At 38.4% G+C, this 17,649-nt stretch overlaps 1 protein-coding gene across 9 annotated transcripts in view; it reads left to right on the top strand.

The window, feature by feature from the left end:
- The window catches only part of PLXDC2 (plexin domain containing 2), a 468,973-nt gene that overhangs the window by 322,867 nt on the left and 128,457 nt on the right, over nt 1-17,649 (top strand). For all 9 annotated transcript variants that reach the window (XM_058181933.1, XM_058181930.1, XM_058181927.1 and 6 more), the window contains 2 exons: nt 15,569-15,629; nt 16,709-16,859. In XM_058181933.1, the coding sequence (XP_058037916.1) occupies nt 15,569-15,629; nt 16,709-16,859 (212 nt within the window). The remainder of the gene's footprint in view (nt 1-15,568; nt 15,630-16,708; nt 16,860-17,649) is intronic.

Raw genomic sequence — 17,649 nt, 5'->3', positions numbered from 1 at the left:
AACGGCTTCATATAGATTTTGAACAGGAGAGGCGAGAGAACAGACCCCTGAGGCACCCCACAAGTGAGGCGCCTTGGGGTTGATCTCTGCCTTCCTGCCAACACCGTCTGCGAATGGTCAGAGAGATAGGAGGTGCCTCACACCCCCAATAAACGGTGCCTCCCACCCCCAATCCCTCCAACCGCCGCAGCAGGATACCATGGTCGATGGTATCAAAAGCCGGCAAGAGATCTAATAGAACCAGGACAGAGGAACATCCCCTGTTGCGGGCCCTCCAGAGGTCATCCACCAACGTGACCAAAGCCGTCTCGGTGCTGTATCCGGGTCTGAAACCGGATTGGAACGGGTCCAGATAGACAGTTTCCTCCAGGTATTGAGGAAGCTGGTATGCCACCACACTCTCAACAACCTTCGCCAGAAAGCAAAGGTTGGAGACTGGACGATAGTTCGCTAATACAGCTGGGTCCAGGGAGGGCTTCTTGAGGAGGGGGCCTCACCACCGCCTCTTTCAAGGCAGCGGGGAAAATGCCCCCCAACAAAGAAGCGTTGGTAACTCCCAGGAGCCAGCCTTGTGTAACCTCCCGTGTGGCCAGTACCATCCAGGAGGGACATGGGTCCAATAAACATGTGGTGGGATTCAACCTACCCAACAACCTGTCCATGTCATCGGGAGTCATCGGAATCAAACTCAGCCCAGATAACACTCTCAAGACTCGTTCCCGCCATCCCACCTGGATCTATCCAATCAGTGTCCAGTCCGTCCCGAATCTGAGTGATTTTTATCAGACAGATACTGTACAAAATCCTCAACATGTCCCTGTAAGGGGTCCTCCCGAGCCTCCTGCATGAGCAGGGAGCGGGTCACCCTAAACAGGGTGGCTGGGCAATTATCTGCCAATGCGATGAGTGCAGAGAAATAATTATGTGTCGCCACCCTGATCGCCACTAGGTAGGTCTGAATATATGACCTCGCTAGTGTTCGGTCAGGTTCGGAGCGGCTGGACCTCCAAGCGCTCTCTAGGCTTCTTTTCCGGCGCTTCATCTCTCTCAGCTCCTCATTATACCAAGGAGCTGGTCGAGTTCGTTGCCGGGTCAGAGGCCGCAAAGGCACGACGCGGTCTAAGGCACCAGCTGCCGCCTCCTCCCAGGCGGCTACCAGTTCCTCGGCCAAGCCGTGGGCTAAGTCCCTCGGAAATGGCCCAAGCTCCATCAGAAACCTCTCTGCGTCCATCTCTGGGACGGAACCATTGAACCGGTTCTGTCTCCCTGCGGTGAGGTGTAGCAGTTCGAAAGTCTAGCTGAAGGAGTAAATTATCTGACCATGACAGGAGTTGGGATATTAACTCCCCTAACTCCAGATCATTCTACCCCCATCTACCATATGCATCCCATTTGCATCTAGGGTTTTTCTTGATTGGAGAGCCCAATAATATCAGTGCCTTTTATTAACTTTAGCTGATAAATAACTACTTTTCTACCTGGAGTTAGATGGCTCTGTGAATCATTTACTGGTAGACTGGATTATTCTGCTGTATTTTTTTGTGGACGCAGCTCTTGAAAACAATAGAAAAGGTGTAGGAAAGGGCAACAAAGATTATCTAAATCAATGCTTTTCAAATCTGGCAACTTTTTAAAGTATAAACTTCAACTCCTGGGATTTCCAACCAGAAGGAAATTTACCTTTGCTTATCTAAGATATATATATATAGAAAACATTATCTTTATTTTTGGAGAGTCAATTTGGTTTAGCCGTTAAGACACCAGCTAGGAAGCAAGAGACTGTCAGTTAAAGCCCTGCCTTAGCAATGAAGCCCAGCTGGGTGACTTGAGCTAGTCACTCTCTTTCAGCCCAATCGACCTCAACAACAGGTTGTTATGGGGAAAATAGCAATAGGACGAGTTGTATTGTGCGTCTTTGCCGTGATTTATTTGTAAAAATAATAAAATAAATAATAATAATCTCCAGGTGTTGTCTCCTAGAGGTGATGTAGAAGGTGGGTTAACTATTAGAAGCTGTAACCAAGTCAATGATAAGATGCGCTACCAATCCATCTCCAGGTGTTACTTATACTTTCAGTCCTTTAAGAAAAGTGACAACCCCTGGAATATCAATATAGACTTAAAAATCCAGGAGGAAAAGGTGCTATGCAGAGGTGGTATTCAACCGGTTCAGACCAATTCGGGTGAAACAATAGCGGAAATTTTAACTAGTTCACCGAACTGGCAAATACTACCTCAGGCTGGCCCTGCCCCAGTCGCCCTCCCCACCCTGTCCTATATATGTTGCCTTCACCATGTGGCCCAGCTAATTTCTTCACTTCCCCTCCTTGCCTGCTCTGCTCACAAAAGGTAAGCATGCCACCCATTCAACTTCACCTTGGCTCAGGGCCTTCTCCGAGGCCCCGGTAGGAACCTCCACCTGCTCGCCGTTCACCTTGGGCAGGTCGGGGAATGTGCCATCTCCGGTTCTGGCCTTCCCCAGAGCCTCCGCCCACATGCTGCCCTCTCGCCCTCCACCTCACTCACCCTCATCCATGCCTTGGCAGGGGTCCCTGGTGAGGCTCAGCTGGCAAGTCTCCAGCCACTGGTAGTTTTCGACTACCTTCAGAATAGCTCCACTATGGCACTGTCCCTCCAGCAGAGCAGGCCATTCTCCTGGCTGGATCTGGCCATGAACAGCACCAGCAGGCAATGGGGTGCATGTGTGCGGTTGGTGCAAAGATAGCAGTTGGGTAGCGACAGCGGCAACAGGATTTCCTCAGGCCTCTTTTTCGGCCTGTAGTTTTTGGCACAAGAAGCCTGCAGCTGCTACTGTCACCTCGGTTCCGGCTGGCAAAGAGGATTCTTGCGCCAAAAAAGAGGTGGCGGCTGCAGGCTTCTTGTGCTGAAAACTACAGGCCGAAAAAGAGGCCTGAAGTCCCATTGCCATTGTTTCCACCCTGTTCTTCTCACCGGCTGCGCATGCACATCCCATCACCTGCCAGTACACGTGCGCAGCCATACCCCATTGCTAGATCTGGCCAGGAAAACAGCCTCCTGTGCCAGAGGGACGGCGTCGCAACAGAGCTGCTTGGAAGGCAGTATGTTCTGTCAACCACAACCAAAAAGACACGCAAGATGACTATATTTGCCAGCAATTTATTCCTACTATAGATATCAGTTCTGGCAACGAACCTGCAATTGCCTGCCAAGTCCTCCTATCTCTTCAGTGCAACTGCAGTCCGTTTCTGGAGCAATCCAGAATTCAGAAATAAACAGAAATCCAAAAGCCAATTCCTTAGTCTCTCAATGAAGCAGCCAAAGTTTTCAAAAGTCAGTTTTTTTCCGTCACGAAGCCCAATGGCAGCTCCACCCCCTTTTATACTCTGTGGGGTTTGGCTCCGTGACTCAGAACTCCCTGGGCCAGTCCCTCCCTTTCCTTTGCTGCGCACGTTTCCCTCTGCGTCGCTGTCTTGCATCTAGCCAAGATTGATCCTCCTCAGCTGGCTCTTGGGGCGTTGCCAGGGAGAAGGAGGGGTTAGGGGAAAGAGACTGTGTCAGCTCCTGTTCCTCCACCTGTCCTGCCTCTGGAACCTAGAGCGGAGTCAGAGAGGAAGGTCCTGCAGAGGGAAGCCCTGTCAGCTCTTCCCCCTCACTCTCTGCCAGGAGGCCCGGCTCGGGGACTGAAGACACAACACACTGTCCCTTTTAGGTATTTGACGTGCGGGGGGAGAAGGGACCATAAAGGGACAGGGCGCAGAAACTGCCTTTTCTACCGGTTCTGTGGGCTTGGCTTGTGGGGGTCATGTCATTGAGTGGGCATGGTGAAATTGAAGTCACTCACAGCAAGGTGCTGCCCCACCAAGCCATGCCCATAGATCTGGTAGCAGAAAAATTTGAATCCCATCACTTGGTGCTGTGAAACAGCCAGTTGAAGGGTGAGGAGAGGAACTCTTCTGCCATGTCTTTGGAAACTAGTGTAGATTGATAGTAGATTGTAATTCCTTCTCTACGATTCTCTTAGTATTTAATCAATAAAATCCTTTTTAGCATTTCAATTTGAACTTATTTTCTTCCATTCGTAAAGAAGTATTTGTCTATTGTTGTCAGCATAACTGTGATTTCCCCTTTACAGATACTGTATTTTTACTAGTTACAATGCTTGTTTGGAAGATAAAACGTTGTCTTATGTATCAAAGCTATCTGAACATGTCTTTATATTATTTAGAATTATTTTGCTTTGAATTTAAGTTTCATCATATCCTTAAATTAATGCAATTCATAATGAATTTCTTCCAATTAATATCCCAGACATTTGTAACATTTTTACAAATATGCCAGCAGATATACATATCTGTCACTGCAGAGGTTTTTTATGGGCAGCCTTGATTAAAGGGCATGAACTGACTGAGATGGTGTAGGGTTTCCTGCCTGGATTGGACTAGAAGGCCTCCAAGGTCCCTTCCAACTCTGTTGTTATATTATATTAACTTTCTCCACAGCTTGCTCATGCTAATGAAATAATTTGTTCCTTTGAAACTAAAGTTAATTGCACCATAAAGAAATTAAATTTAACCTCATAAACAAATATAATAAAATATTGTGTGTTTATGGTAATAAGAACAGGTGAGATTTTCTACTCAGTGAGATTACATTGTAAACAAAGTTTACCAAGACAGAAAAACTGTATGAGATTAAAAACATTTTTTTTAAAGTAAAGAAAATAATCTTGGAGTTAGCAGTGGAGGGCAATGTACTAATTTATGTTATAGACCCAGTGACTATGCCCAAGATTTTCCTGTAATTGTATACTGTAAAGTTTACATGGCCCACTGTATTTATCATTGAAGATATAGTTCAGATAATTTGTATGATTTTTCCGCCTGATTATTTTTTAAGGGGGATATTCAAACGGAAGTATATCTATGGGTCAGATATTAGTTATCGACAAAATATATTAAGACTTGGCTGACACTGTAGACTCTATGATGCTATTTACACTTAGCCTCAAAGCTATGGAAGGCTACTTTTAATTAGTGCCCAGATTGTTCCAAATAAATATAAATAAGCTAATTTGGATAAATATAGAAATATTAGTATAGAAATCAGAAAGAATTTAGAACTCTAATCAAATATTCCATTAAATATATAATTGTTCTTGTTCTTAATATGTATCATATATCCCTATACCCACTGCTGTCCATATTCTCCATATGCTTAAAAATGTGCAGAGGGAAGTTCAGAGTTGTTGGGGATTAAATGTGGAACATTTCTAGGTTTGAGTGCTTTGAATGGCCACAGGATGGTTCAGATGGTCAGGATGAAGCTTCAGCCTGTTTCTCCCCATTCAGATACAGACAGACTCACAAGAACAAGACATTAACAACATTATCTGGTTAACCTGGGGCCATAGTAGGCATATGAGGGTATATCAGCACTCTGATATATCTGATCCCAACACAAGATCCAGCAGCTTTAGGCAGATGTTAAATAGGAAAGGGTAAGAGTATCCAAGCATGAGACAACAAATATATCAAGCGTCCCTGGCTCAATCTTTCCTCTCTTCTCCTGCTGTAAATAGTAAGGAAGGTAACTTTATTCTATTAATAAAACAACAAGGAGACAAACAAGGCTTCAGCCCAAAATAATAACACATTGTCAAAGGACTCCAGCAATTACTTCCCCACTTCAGATGAATATAAAGGGAGAGAAGAGAAATACTGTAAAGCCCATACTTGGAAGATTCTATTATATAGCCAAAATTTATAAAAGTAGCTTTAGCCTTTGTATGGAGGTTTTATGTGTTTTTTTATTGATTCTCATAATAGAGCAGACACCCCAACTGGTGTCTACCAACACCAACTGGACTTGATAGAGAATTGCATAAAGAAAGGAGGAAGAATGCTGCAATGCCAAATTTGCCACTCTTTGTAGCCAATCCAGAAGAATAGCATCACTGATAATATCACACAGCCATCCAGTCTTTGTCAAGTGTCAGGGCAGTGGACAGATACTACTCAGGCAATTGGTTACTTTGGATCCAAAAATAAGAAATACCTCACCAAATAAAGGGATTTTAAGCTTTATTATTAGCTCCAGCAACTAAATTTGAAAAGCATAATATAAAAAGCATACATGCACACAAAATGACAACCAAATCTCTTGCAAACTGCCAAGAGCTCTAAATTAACAACAGCAAGAGATATCTGAAGGGCAGCCAGTTTTCAGACTATCCAATACTAGGGTGACAACTTAAAGGTTTTTATGACTTAATAGCCCTGCCATGGAGATACTTGACCTTGACAGGCTGGCACACAACTCTGGAATGGGAATCAAAAGTCTGAAACTTCACAGCAAGAAAAGCTTTCGAGTTATATGAAAATTTCCCCTTTCCCTTCTTTATTCAATAAACAAGAGCAAAAAGACCAATAAACAAGAGTAAAAAGATCTAGCTCAGAATAAGCTCTAAGCTTTTGGACTTTTCATAATACGAGGGAGAATCAGAATATGTCACTAAACTCCTGGAAATAACAGTGGTTTTCTCAATTGCCACCACATCCAAAGATCAAGAAGATTATAGAAAAACTGTTGAGACTCTGGAAAAAATGCAGAAAAGAGCAGCAAAGATAACCTGGTGAGATTCATTCAATTTTAGATCTTGATTTGCTCATACCTAATAGAATTTTGTCAAACTAAAGCTTTTGTCTTATAACCTAGCGGATATATTTGGGAGATTCTAGGGTGTTGCTATCCCAAAACTTTCCCTGCCACCATCATTGAGTTCAGGATTGCACAATCACTTGTCTTGGGTTCCTGTCTGAAATATATTGCCTTCTCCCTTGGTATTACATTTTCCCCCGTCTCTCATTCAGCTGCACATTCTATCCCCAGAGTCTTCTCCAAAACCAAAATTCAAATGCATCAATTCTCTTCCTATTTTGCTTCTTCAAAGACGCTTCCATAGAGTATCACATGACTGTATCATGCACTGTGAATGTACCATGGCTTACATACTTCCGATCTTTGTAGGTATAGATATATCACATCATTTAAATATCTTTTCCAAGGCCTTCCAAGACTTTAGTGGAAGCTCTATATATATATCTATCTGTGGCTTGTTTTTGATAGCTTATTCTTTTACTTATTTACTTATTTTTTTACTTATTTACTTATTTTACTTATTTACTTATTATTACTTAATTGTGGTTAATCCACAAATGTAGTTAGTTCTGTGGATAATGTCAAATAAAATGCAAGGCACCACCACAATATACATGTACCCAATGTTGATGAGTTGTACTTCTCTACAAATGGTTGGAGAAAGGCAACTGGGAAGAGCGGAGAATTATTTGTTTCTTTATTACATGATTATGAGAATTACTATTCCAAGCACATAGAAGAAATCTGCTATAGCTGATTCTTTCCTGCAGCAAATATCAACCTGAGATATTTTTTTAATCAGGACCAAAATGTGCCTAGAAGTATTGCTCCTGTTGAAAGCATTTTTCTTCTTTTTAGCATTTTCTCACACGTGCAGGGTCCACTTTTTTTTAATCAACTGAGTGTTGATCCATTAGTTGCCATGAGACTTAATTCACTGACTTGTTCCCTGAATCTACCATTGTGACTGAAAGAGTGCAACTAACCCAAATTCACCTATCCAGCTGTCATGCCTAAAATAGGACTAAAACTCAAAAAACATTGAATATTATTATTATTATAATTATCAAATTTAGTTGCTACCCATCTCATGGCTCAAGACAACTGAGTGGAAGCAAAGTAATCTAGAATGTAGTTTAGAAGGAATGTGGTCATTACTTCTATATAATATGTACTTTAGATGTTCAGAAAGTAAAGACACAACCAAACAAAAAGTATGGATACTGAATCAACATAGTATAGAAAATAAACATTCAGTTTTCCTGATTGTTGGAACATGCAACTATCTGTGAGAAAAGCCAGTAGAGTTGTCCTTTACATCTGCCATCTCTTCTGCAGTTCTTCAAAATTATTGTGTTGCTTTCCATATTTTTTCTTAACCTACAATAACCAGCCAGTAAATTAAATCCAAACAGAGACTAACCATCCTTAACCTGCAACGATCAGAAACCAGTTCCACTAAAGACCAATCAGGTTATCTATCTATAAGGACAGGAACCCAGTCATTCAGTTATTTATGATTGCATAAATCATACCAGTCACAGTTGCGAGTAAAATCTGTTGTCTATACCACAAATCACTAAAGCCTAAAGCTCAACACTGCCTACCATCCAGCCTGTATTTTCACTTGCATTACCTGCAAGAGTTTAAAGTACACTCTGAACTATATTTTTAATAGAAACTCCAAAGTCCTGTAAGGCTGTAAGTTTCAATATAAGTTTTGAAATTCGCCATCCAAATCTAAGTGTTTTAATGGAAACCCTGACTGTACAAATCTTCCCAGATAATAAAATTGATATATTCCCCATGCCATTGAATGTATAACAAATATAAAAAGTATATCTGGGAAATGCTAGATCTTCCTTGCTGCTGACCATACAATGTTCTCATTTATAATTATTACTTATTACGTACCATTTAAGTATCATGAGTTTTAATGGGTGTAACTAATGACAAAACTGATGGGCTCCAGATCTTCTGCAGTAGGTCACTTAACATCATGTGGCTGTTTTTCTGTCTGCTTGTTTTAATTTGACTTTCATTCATCTGAAAACAAACGTGATTTTAAGAAGGGCAAAAAATATAATAGGCTATACTCTTCAAGTTGCCAACCTCTATTTAGTAGGAAGATGTTAGTGTTTCAAGCAAGATCTCTGTAATACATCATCAACATCCTACCAGATTCTTGTAACTTAACCAAAAGAGGCCAAAAAAAAACCATTTAATTCTATAATCTGATTTTCTTTTGAAACAATGGTGGCTTTTGGTAGGTACATTAGAGATGAAATATATATTAAAGCTTAGGTCTAGTCATTGTAGTAATGATTGCAAATAACTCTATACTTAATCTTTGGCTGATTATTGTAGACAATGATCATCTTCTAAACAGTATGAGGTGGTTGACCTTTCTTTTGTATGAGACCTGAAGTGAATCCTGTATACTGTACTATTTCTAAGGGTCACAGCAAATGGTAATAAGGCAAGTTTAAAGTTAGAGCTGAGATGACATTTCTGGGTTTTTTGCTGACCAAAGGATCTTTAGAATATCACCAAGATGATACATTTTTTTCACTTTGGTCTCTACCGCTTACTGCTGATTTTAAAGGAATATAGCATACAATTTGGAGAACTGAGATTGGGGAGAACCAGTGGTGGCATTCAGCCAGTTTGCATCAGTTCGAGAGAACTGTTTGTTAACTTTTTGTGTAATTCTGCAAGTCAAGGCTGCCTGCCAGCCTGCCTATGATTCCAGTAGCTTACACACACATCAGTGGGTTCCTTTTCATTTGTAATTACCAAAGGGAGGGAAAAGAAAAAGAAGAAATAACCACATAGCTGTTTTGTCAGCAGAAAAATTCTAGCCACTTTAAAACTAAATAAAGTGAAATAGAGGTGGTGTTTTTTTCTTCTCTCGCCCTTCAGTTAATAGCTCCAGGCAGACAGCCAAGAACCATTTAACAGGCGAATACTTAGTTGCAATAATAAAACTGCAGGAATGCAGTCAGCACAGAAACAATAGAAACTTAAAGATCATACAGATTAACAGAGTTGGAAGGGACCTTGTAGGTCATCTAGTCCTCCCCCACCCAAACAGGAGACCCTACACCCATGATGGCAAACCTATGGCACGTGTGCCACAGGTGACACGTGTAGCCATATCAGTGGGCATGCGAGCCAGCTGATTTTTGGGCCTTCTGGGCCCATCAGAAGTAGGGAAACAGGCTGTTTCTGGCATCCAGAGGACCTCCGGGGGGGATGGGGAAGGCTGTCCTAGAGAGGCCGTGGAGACTGGGAACAGCAAAAAATGGGCCTTTCAGTCCCACCTGAAGCTGACAAACGGGCCATTTTTGGCCTCTGGAGGACCTCTGGGGGAGAGGCCATTTTCGCCCTCCCCAGACTCCTAGAAAGGCTCTGGAGCCAGGTGAGACAGAAAAATGAGCCTACAGGGCCATCGCGTGCCAGGAGCAGGGGGATTGGGGGGGGTCTTATGCTCAGGGGCAGGGTGCATAGAATTATAGGTGTAAGCACGCGCATGCGCGAAAACCCCCCCTCCCAGCACTTGATGGCAAAAAGTTAGCTATCACTGCCCTACATCATTTTTGACAAATAGCAGTCCAATCTCTTCGTGAAAGCCTCCAGTGATGAAGCTCCCACAACTTCTGACAAGCTGTTCCATTGGTTGATTGTTCTCACTGTCAGAAAATTTCTCCTTATTTCCAGGTTGAATTTTTTCTTGTTCTTGACAGGATTAGGCCAGGGAAGGAGTTTTAAAAATATTAATAAAGAGCAGGAGTTTCTTGTCAGAGTTCTTATGTCATTTTAAATACACGTTCTTATTAGCAGAACTGATTTTATTAATTTGGAATAGGGTTGCAATGCTGTTTCTACCTTTATGTATTTTGATCCTGCATTTTCAGCATTTAAAAGTTAGCTTACAGTATTAGATTGTAAAGATTTCAAATTATCTTGTAATTGTGTTGCTTGTGTGTGATGGAGCACCCACAACTTCTGAAGGCAAGCTATTCCATTTGTTGGCTAAATTTCTTTTAGTCCTAGGTTGCTTTTCTCTTTGGTTAATTTCCATCCATTGTTTCTTGTCATGCCTTTTGTACTTTGGAAACTAGATTGACCCCCTCATTTTTGTAGGAGCCCTCAAATTTTCTGACAGAACAATTAATCAGTGGAACAACTTGTCTCCAGAAGTTGTAAATGCTCCAACATTGGAAGTTTTAAAGAAGAGATTGGAAAACCATTTATTGAAATGGTGTAGGGTTTCCTGCCTAAGCAGGGGGTTTGAACTAGAAGATCTCCAAGGTCCCTTCCAACTCTGTTATTCTATCCTATCCTATCCTATCCTATCCTATCCTATCCTATCCTATCCTATCCTATCCTATCCTATCCTATCTATATATTGGAACAATGCTATTTTATTGTGAGCTGGACTAAAGAGAAATTTCCTAAGGGTGAAACCAATCAATTTGGCCACTCCCACCCAGTCACATGACCACCCAGCCGTCATTAGAGCAGACAACCAATTGTTAAATTATTTGAATCCCACCACTGGGGTGACCCAATTCATATATACTGTTCACTTTGGTATACTTCACTGGGCTGTTATGAAAACAAAATGAAATAACTCTCCATACCAACTTTCTTTTTCTTTTCTTTTTCCAAGTTTTTATTTTTTTTCACAATAAAAAAAATTCATCAAACCAATTACAATGTGCTGAAGGGATGTTTACATATCTTCTTGTGCAATCTCAAAATAAACATCTCTTTCATGCGTATATCTTATATTGTCTTTTCTAACATATCTTTCCTTCTAACCAATGATAAAATAAATCCCATATTTTATAATATTGCTCATCTTCTTGTTCTCTAATTTCAAATGTCAATTTACTCATCTCTGCACATTCCATCATCTTCCTAATTATTTCATCTTGCAAAGGTAACTTCTCATTTTTCCAATTTTTAGCAAACACAATCCTGGCTGCTCATACCAACTTTCTTGAAAGAATATCCACTACCACTATTCTGTAGCCCTCTAGTCTTTCATCAAAACCCTAAGTCTGATTCTGCTTGACATTTTCCAAGACCAGTCAAGGTCAGCCAAACATTGGCACTATCTTTGACAATTACAATAACTTTATAACATCATAAATATAATTACAAAAGCATGAGAAGTATTGCACAATCTTCCTCAGTTTGTGGCCCTCCTGGTGTTTTGGACTACTCCTTTTGTCATTTAATATCAATTGTGTTCTTCAGCTTATAGGAGTGATGATCCAAAATATCTAACCATCTAGGGGTCATATTATGAAAAACAATTTATATCAGTTATCAAATCCTTAACATCTGATAATTTTATTATCATTTAGGCTAAAATCCTTTGCCTATTTATGTATAAATAAATTCCACTGAAGAACTCTCACTTAAAGAAGTGCTAAATAGGTTTTCATCTTACCATAAGGAAAAATTAAAAATCAAGAAGAAAAATTTTGTTTTTTAATCATAGTAATTCATATTGCATATACTGATACTCCACTGGCATTCTCATCTACTGAAATAGACTCTCTTTATAGGTTTCAACAGTCATGAATAATTATGTAACAATAACTCATAATTCAATTACAAGATTCCTTCCATAAACATAGTAGTTCTTGGATCTTATAGCAAGAAACAGTACTGCATTTAAAACAAAAATGAGGCTAAATCAAGGATGAAATTCATGTATTGAGTTGCCATTGAAACAATTAGCAATGTCTTAAGGCCCATAACAAAGTCAATTCCAGTAGTTTTGCTAGTCACGAGCAGTTTCATTGAAGATGGCAGGTTTCCAGCCAGAAACATAGAAAATTACATGCCAAGTGTTGTGTAAGAGAAACATTTTAGTGCTAAGTCAGTATGATTCAAATTGTAAGTTTCACATATTTAAATTATTCAGCAAACATTTGGTGTATATTCATTCAAACTTTGGCACATTTCCTACATTTTGATAAAGTGGGTAGAATAAGCTTGCTGCTGAATTTCAGTGATAAAATTTGAGTTTCCCAGAGCCAATGCAATGTACAGAACGGCTGATCTATCCACCCATCCACTCAATAATGAAATTTCTATTTTTTGGGCTGATCTAATATACAGGAATTTTATAAAGATAATACTGAATGTTGAATAAGAGAAGTCAGGGCATTATTCTAAATTCTGGCAAAGAAGACTTGCCTAAACACAACAAATGATTTTGCTTTAGTTTTTTTTTCCCCTATGTCAATAACTTTCTAAGCTGAATAATACTGCCCCATTTTAATTTGGCAGATCCCTTTTAAAAGCTTCTTGATTTTGGACTAACATTTGTTGACATCTCTCTTCTGCTCTCTCTAAAACTGGAAGACAAGAACTTTTAGATAGCTTAGTAAATAAAGACACACAGCTTTTTTCTTTGTACTATGAATAGGAACAAATGACCCCTACAAGGATTATTTACAACTTCATTTTGTCTCTCATATTCACCATTCTGGAAGACATCAACTCTGTTCCCTGCAGTGCTCCACTAAGAGCCACTAGCCAAATCAAACTATCACAGTCTGTAAACATTTCTTGCATCCCACTGCGATTTCCAAAATTACATTTTCTGTGTTCCTTATAAATAGAAAAGCAGAGGATTTTCTGTTCATCTCAGAAAAGGTTCTTTTTCTCATGTCTAGAATGTGGTTTATTAATTGCTTTACCAGGAGCAAACTTGGGTCATCCTTTGAGAATGAAGTTGTTATAAAACTGCTATGTTGACAGATGGTACAAGTGGCATCACTAATCAAATCTGCCATGGTGTTTTCATGGCAATGGGGAATTATCACTGTGCCAATAAATGGAAAGGCTTATTAAATGTTCTGTTCTAAGTAGAAAATGCATTGTAATGATAGCTTGTGGAGTCATAAATTGGAGACGCAAGAATGAGTATATGCTCCGTGACTGATGGGTCTATGACATACGCCTTGGAAACATTTTGCAGATACCTTCATTTGGAAACCTTCAAAGCCATCTTGCTTCTCTAAACAGCATTTCAATGAGCTATTTAGGCCCATCAGTGCATAAACAGTGAATGTTGAACAATCAGGTTCCCTAAAATCATTCACTTCCTTGAGGTCATCTACTTCAACCTATTCTTGCAAAGCATTTTTTTCCCTCTTCCGCTCAGGTTGTTGAGCCATGTAGTTAATAAACAAAGATTAGCCGCTTCGGTAGGGGTTTCAATTTTTGTAGATAGAACAGGAGACAAGAATAAATAAATATCCATTTTTAGTATTGCAAAATTAGTCTAGTGTCTTTTATGTCATCAACATGCCTAAATTCCTTTATGTGCATTTTCTGAATTACAGAATGAATCCAAGTTTTTCTGATAGGCCTTGAAAGCTGAGCAAATCAATAGCTGAATATGCAAGCCATAGCTTATTTCTCCATGTGTACCACTGACCTTTTTGTATCAGTACCAGGTAGCTCCCAGCCAAGCTTATTATATACTTAATCTCTGAGGGAAGCGTTCTGAATAGACAAAGTGTGTGGTATGGATAAAGGAGACAGAACCTACTCAATTAAGATGTCAAAGCTGTGGATCAGCCTTCTGAAAGATGCCAGTCTATTCAATAGGAATGTGCAATTTGCATCTGCTAGTCTAAAACTATTTAAATTTTGCTTTTAACTCAATGTATATACACAGAGACACAGATACAGCACACACGCACACACACACACATCCTATTGCTATTTATTTAGTTATTTCATTTTTCTCATGCAAGTTCTGAATGTTGCTTTTAAAGGGATGTCTATTCAGTTGGAATCAAGTTTTCTTGAAAATTATTTGTAATCAAGAAAATAAATAAATACTTTTAAACATTAAAAAAATCACAGCTATAAAATAAACTGTTTTAAAATTCTTCTGGTTTAATCTTTATTATTGGAAGTTGGAAATATATTAAGCTTGATTTACTGAATGTAACAATATAAATTGATTCACAGTGCCACTCTAGGATATCAAGTTCATTTTATGGCAATTTCTATTTTATTTATTAGATTTATACTCAGCTGTTCCTCCAATAGTTTGAAAAGACATGCCTTTCCCCCACTCCTTCTCCCACTTTGTCCTACAGCAACAAATTGTTGGGTAATTTGTCAGAGAAAGACAATGACTGGCCCAAATCTATCCAGCATCCATGACTTAAGAGTATACTTGAACCTGGGTTTACATGGTCCTAGTCCAACATTTTAACCACTCTGTCATACTATACTGTTATGAAGAATAATTGTACCAGCTGTTTTTAAAATATCATTATCCATCATAAATTGTATTTTGCAAAAAGTAGCTTCATTAATTTTAGTTAATTGGGACAAATTATTACAAGCAATGAAAAATGAAACTTAAAGCAAGGAATTTCCTTCAAGTTGCCTTTGAGAGTCTTTGGAATGAGTTCAACACCTGCCATATTTTTTGCAGACAGTTATGGATGCTTTGGTGTCCTTTATCATCTACCATAATGGAAAGAAAGTTATAATGTATTTGGTGAATTATGGGAAGGGGATGCTGTATTTTAAATATAGAAAATGAAGAAAAAGCCTGAAGAGAATGAATTAAATTTAGTTTAAATCCACAGACTGGGGATCGATCCTTAATTTACTACAAAGTACAATGAAGTTATTAACTACGCAGAGCAAAAAGCAATGACATTCCAAATTGTCTAATCACAGAAATTAATTCTTTCAGGAAACACTAATCATTTTTAGTCAAAAAATAATTTCAAATGAAGTGAATAACCTCTTAATCATACAGATTTAGCTGCATAGAAGTGAAGTTGCTTTTTCTCCTTTTTCTACCTCTTTACCCATCTAATCCATGTTTCACTGTCATCTGATTTATTTTAATCTCTTCTTATCTTTAAAGGTGTTCCAGTGGCTTTGATCGTCATCGTCAAGATTGGGTAGATAGTGGTTGTCCTGAAGAGGTGATATTCAAATATCCTATATTTTTATTATAAATAGTTGATTCTTAAAAAAGAGAGGGTATCTTGACCACAGCCCTGTTAGAGGAATAAAGCTTCTCTGAACAGTATTTAAAGGCAATTTCTAGATTTATCCTTCTCCCTTAGAAAATCACTGTTGGCAGCTGAATATCTGTTCTGTCACTTACATCATGAGCATCTGTGTTGAATCCAAATGTACTTCTCTGTGCCTAACCACATGTTTTGAATATGAAAAACTAAATCCAGAATTGCCATCCCACACTGAAATAATTTTTTATCTAGCTTGGACATTGTGTGATGGAAGAAAATTACAATTATTGGAGACATTTACTTGTTTTTTGTATTTACCATTATTTTATTTATTAATTTGCTTGGTTGTCAGTATTGAAAAAGATGTTGAAGAATCCAGAAGTTCATTTGATGGGAAAGCCTTTAACTAGATTTTGTGTATAAGTGAAGTTTTTCAAAAATAAAATTAAGTGAACTGATTCTGCATGTATGTATGTATGTAATTCATATGGCCACTTGTTTCATGCTCATGTCTGTACATGGTTATCAATAACTAAATACTGTATAAGAGCATAAAGTGAAAAAAAGAAACAACAGCATATAATACACATAATCTGCAACCAATATAAAAATCTGCAGCACAAATCAGAACAACCATTGCAAGGCTTAGACACCAAGATTCCTAGGCTCTGTGACAAAACCATGTCTTTAAGGTCTTGCAGAAAGAGGACCAGTTTAATTTCAGAGCCAAACCTCAGTTTGGGAGAAAAAAAATAATACAATGAACTATTTCATTCTGAATTCTTTTTTCGGTTCTTTGGTGGCAAATAAATATTCTTATAGTGTCTAGAGCTTGAGCTTCTCTACTGTTTATTGAGACTTTAATTCTCTTTTAGCCAGAAAATATGCTACCTTTATATTTGTAAAGTCTTAATTTAAAATTGTCATTTTGACATATTCTTGCATTTGTGTTACATATCTGTAGAGCTCAGACAAATGACTTCCACTGAGAACCAGTTTTTTCCTTTCTTCATATTATTTTTTTTATGCAGTCAAAAAATAAGATTTGTGAGAACACAGACACAACTCAAATGCCTCTTCATATCACAACTGCACTACAGCAAACCACAATGAGATACAGAATTTTAACAACTACCAAAGGAACCATTACATCATATCTGCCAACTAGTCTACCCACGGAAGGTAAGAAACTAGAGTCGATTATGTTATAAAAAATGTTTAAAATTTGTAGTATGATTCTATCTACTCGGGAGATATAGTCCTTCAATAATGCAATTATACCATGATACCAAAGACCATGGCCCAAAACTCCTAACATCTATAAACAAAATCAATAATTTATAATAATTAAGTTTAATTCTAATCCCGTTTTAGGTTGAAATTGACATTTAGTATAATTAAGTAGCATCAGTGGGTCCATAAAGCTAGAATACTTTCTTGGTTATTTAAACATAAACTCAATATTTTAGAACCAGTGATTTGGAGTCATTGGGATCTTCCACATTGAAACTCTTATTTTTAAAGTATTTTAACATCCTTAGTAGTCAAAAATACTATTGGATATTATTAGCTTTCATGTGAGTATTTTGCTATATATTTCCCAAATATATTAAGTGCTGGTATAAGAGAACTGTGTGAATTATATGTAGTATGTACTGTTTTGGGCTGTATATTTTCCAAATGTGTTAAGTGCTGGTGTAAGAGTACTATGTCAGTTACAGGTATTGTGTAGTGTTTTCCTGACATGTTTAATATTAAATCAGTATCTTGTAGAAATGTGCAATATTTAGAATGAAACACCTCTTTTGATAATGTCATGGTGATAGTGTTATTTTAGTAAACTGGCTAGAAGAATGTTTTTTAAAAATAACTAACTTAAATAATATGCACAAATTACAAGAATTCGCATACAAAAAGTAGGCATCAAGAATGAGCCTACAGAAATTTCATATAAATATTCATGAATAGGGAA

This window comes from Ahaetulla prasina, chromosome 4 (genome assembly GCF_028640845.1).
Source record: "Ahaetulla prasina isolate Xishuangbanna chromosome 4, ASM2864084v1, whole genome shotgun sequence".
Lineage (NCBI taxonomy): Eukaryota > Metazoa > Chordata > Lepidosauria > Squamata > Colubridae > Ahaetulla > Ahaetulla prasina.
This window is presented reverse-complemented; position numbering and strand designations above follow the sequence as displayed.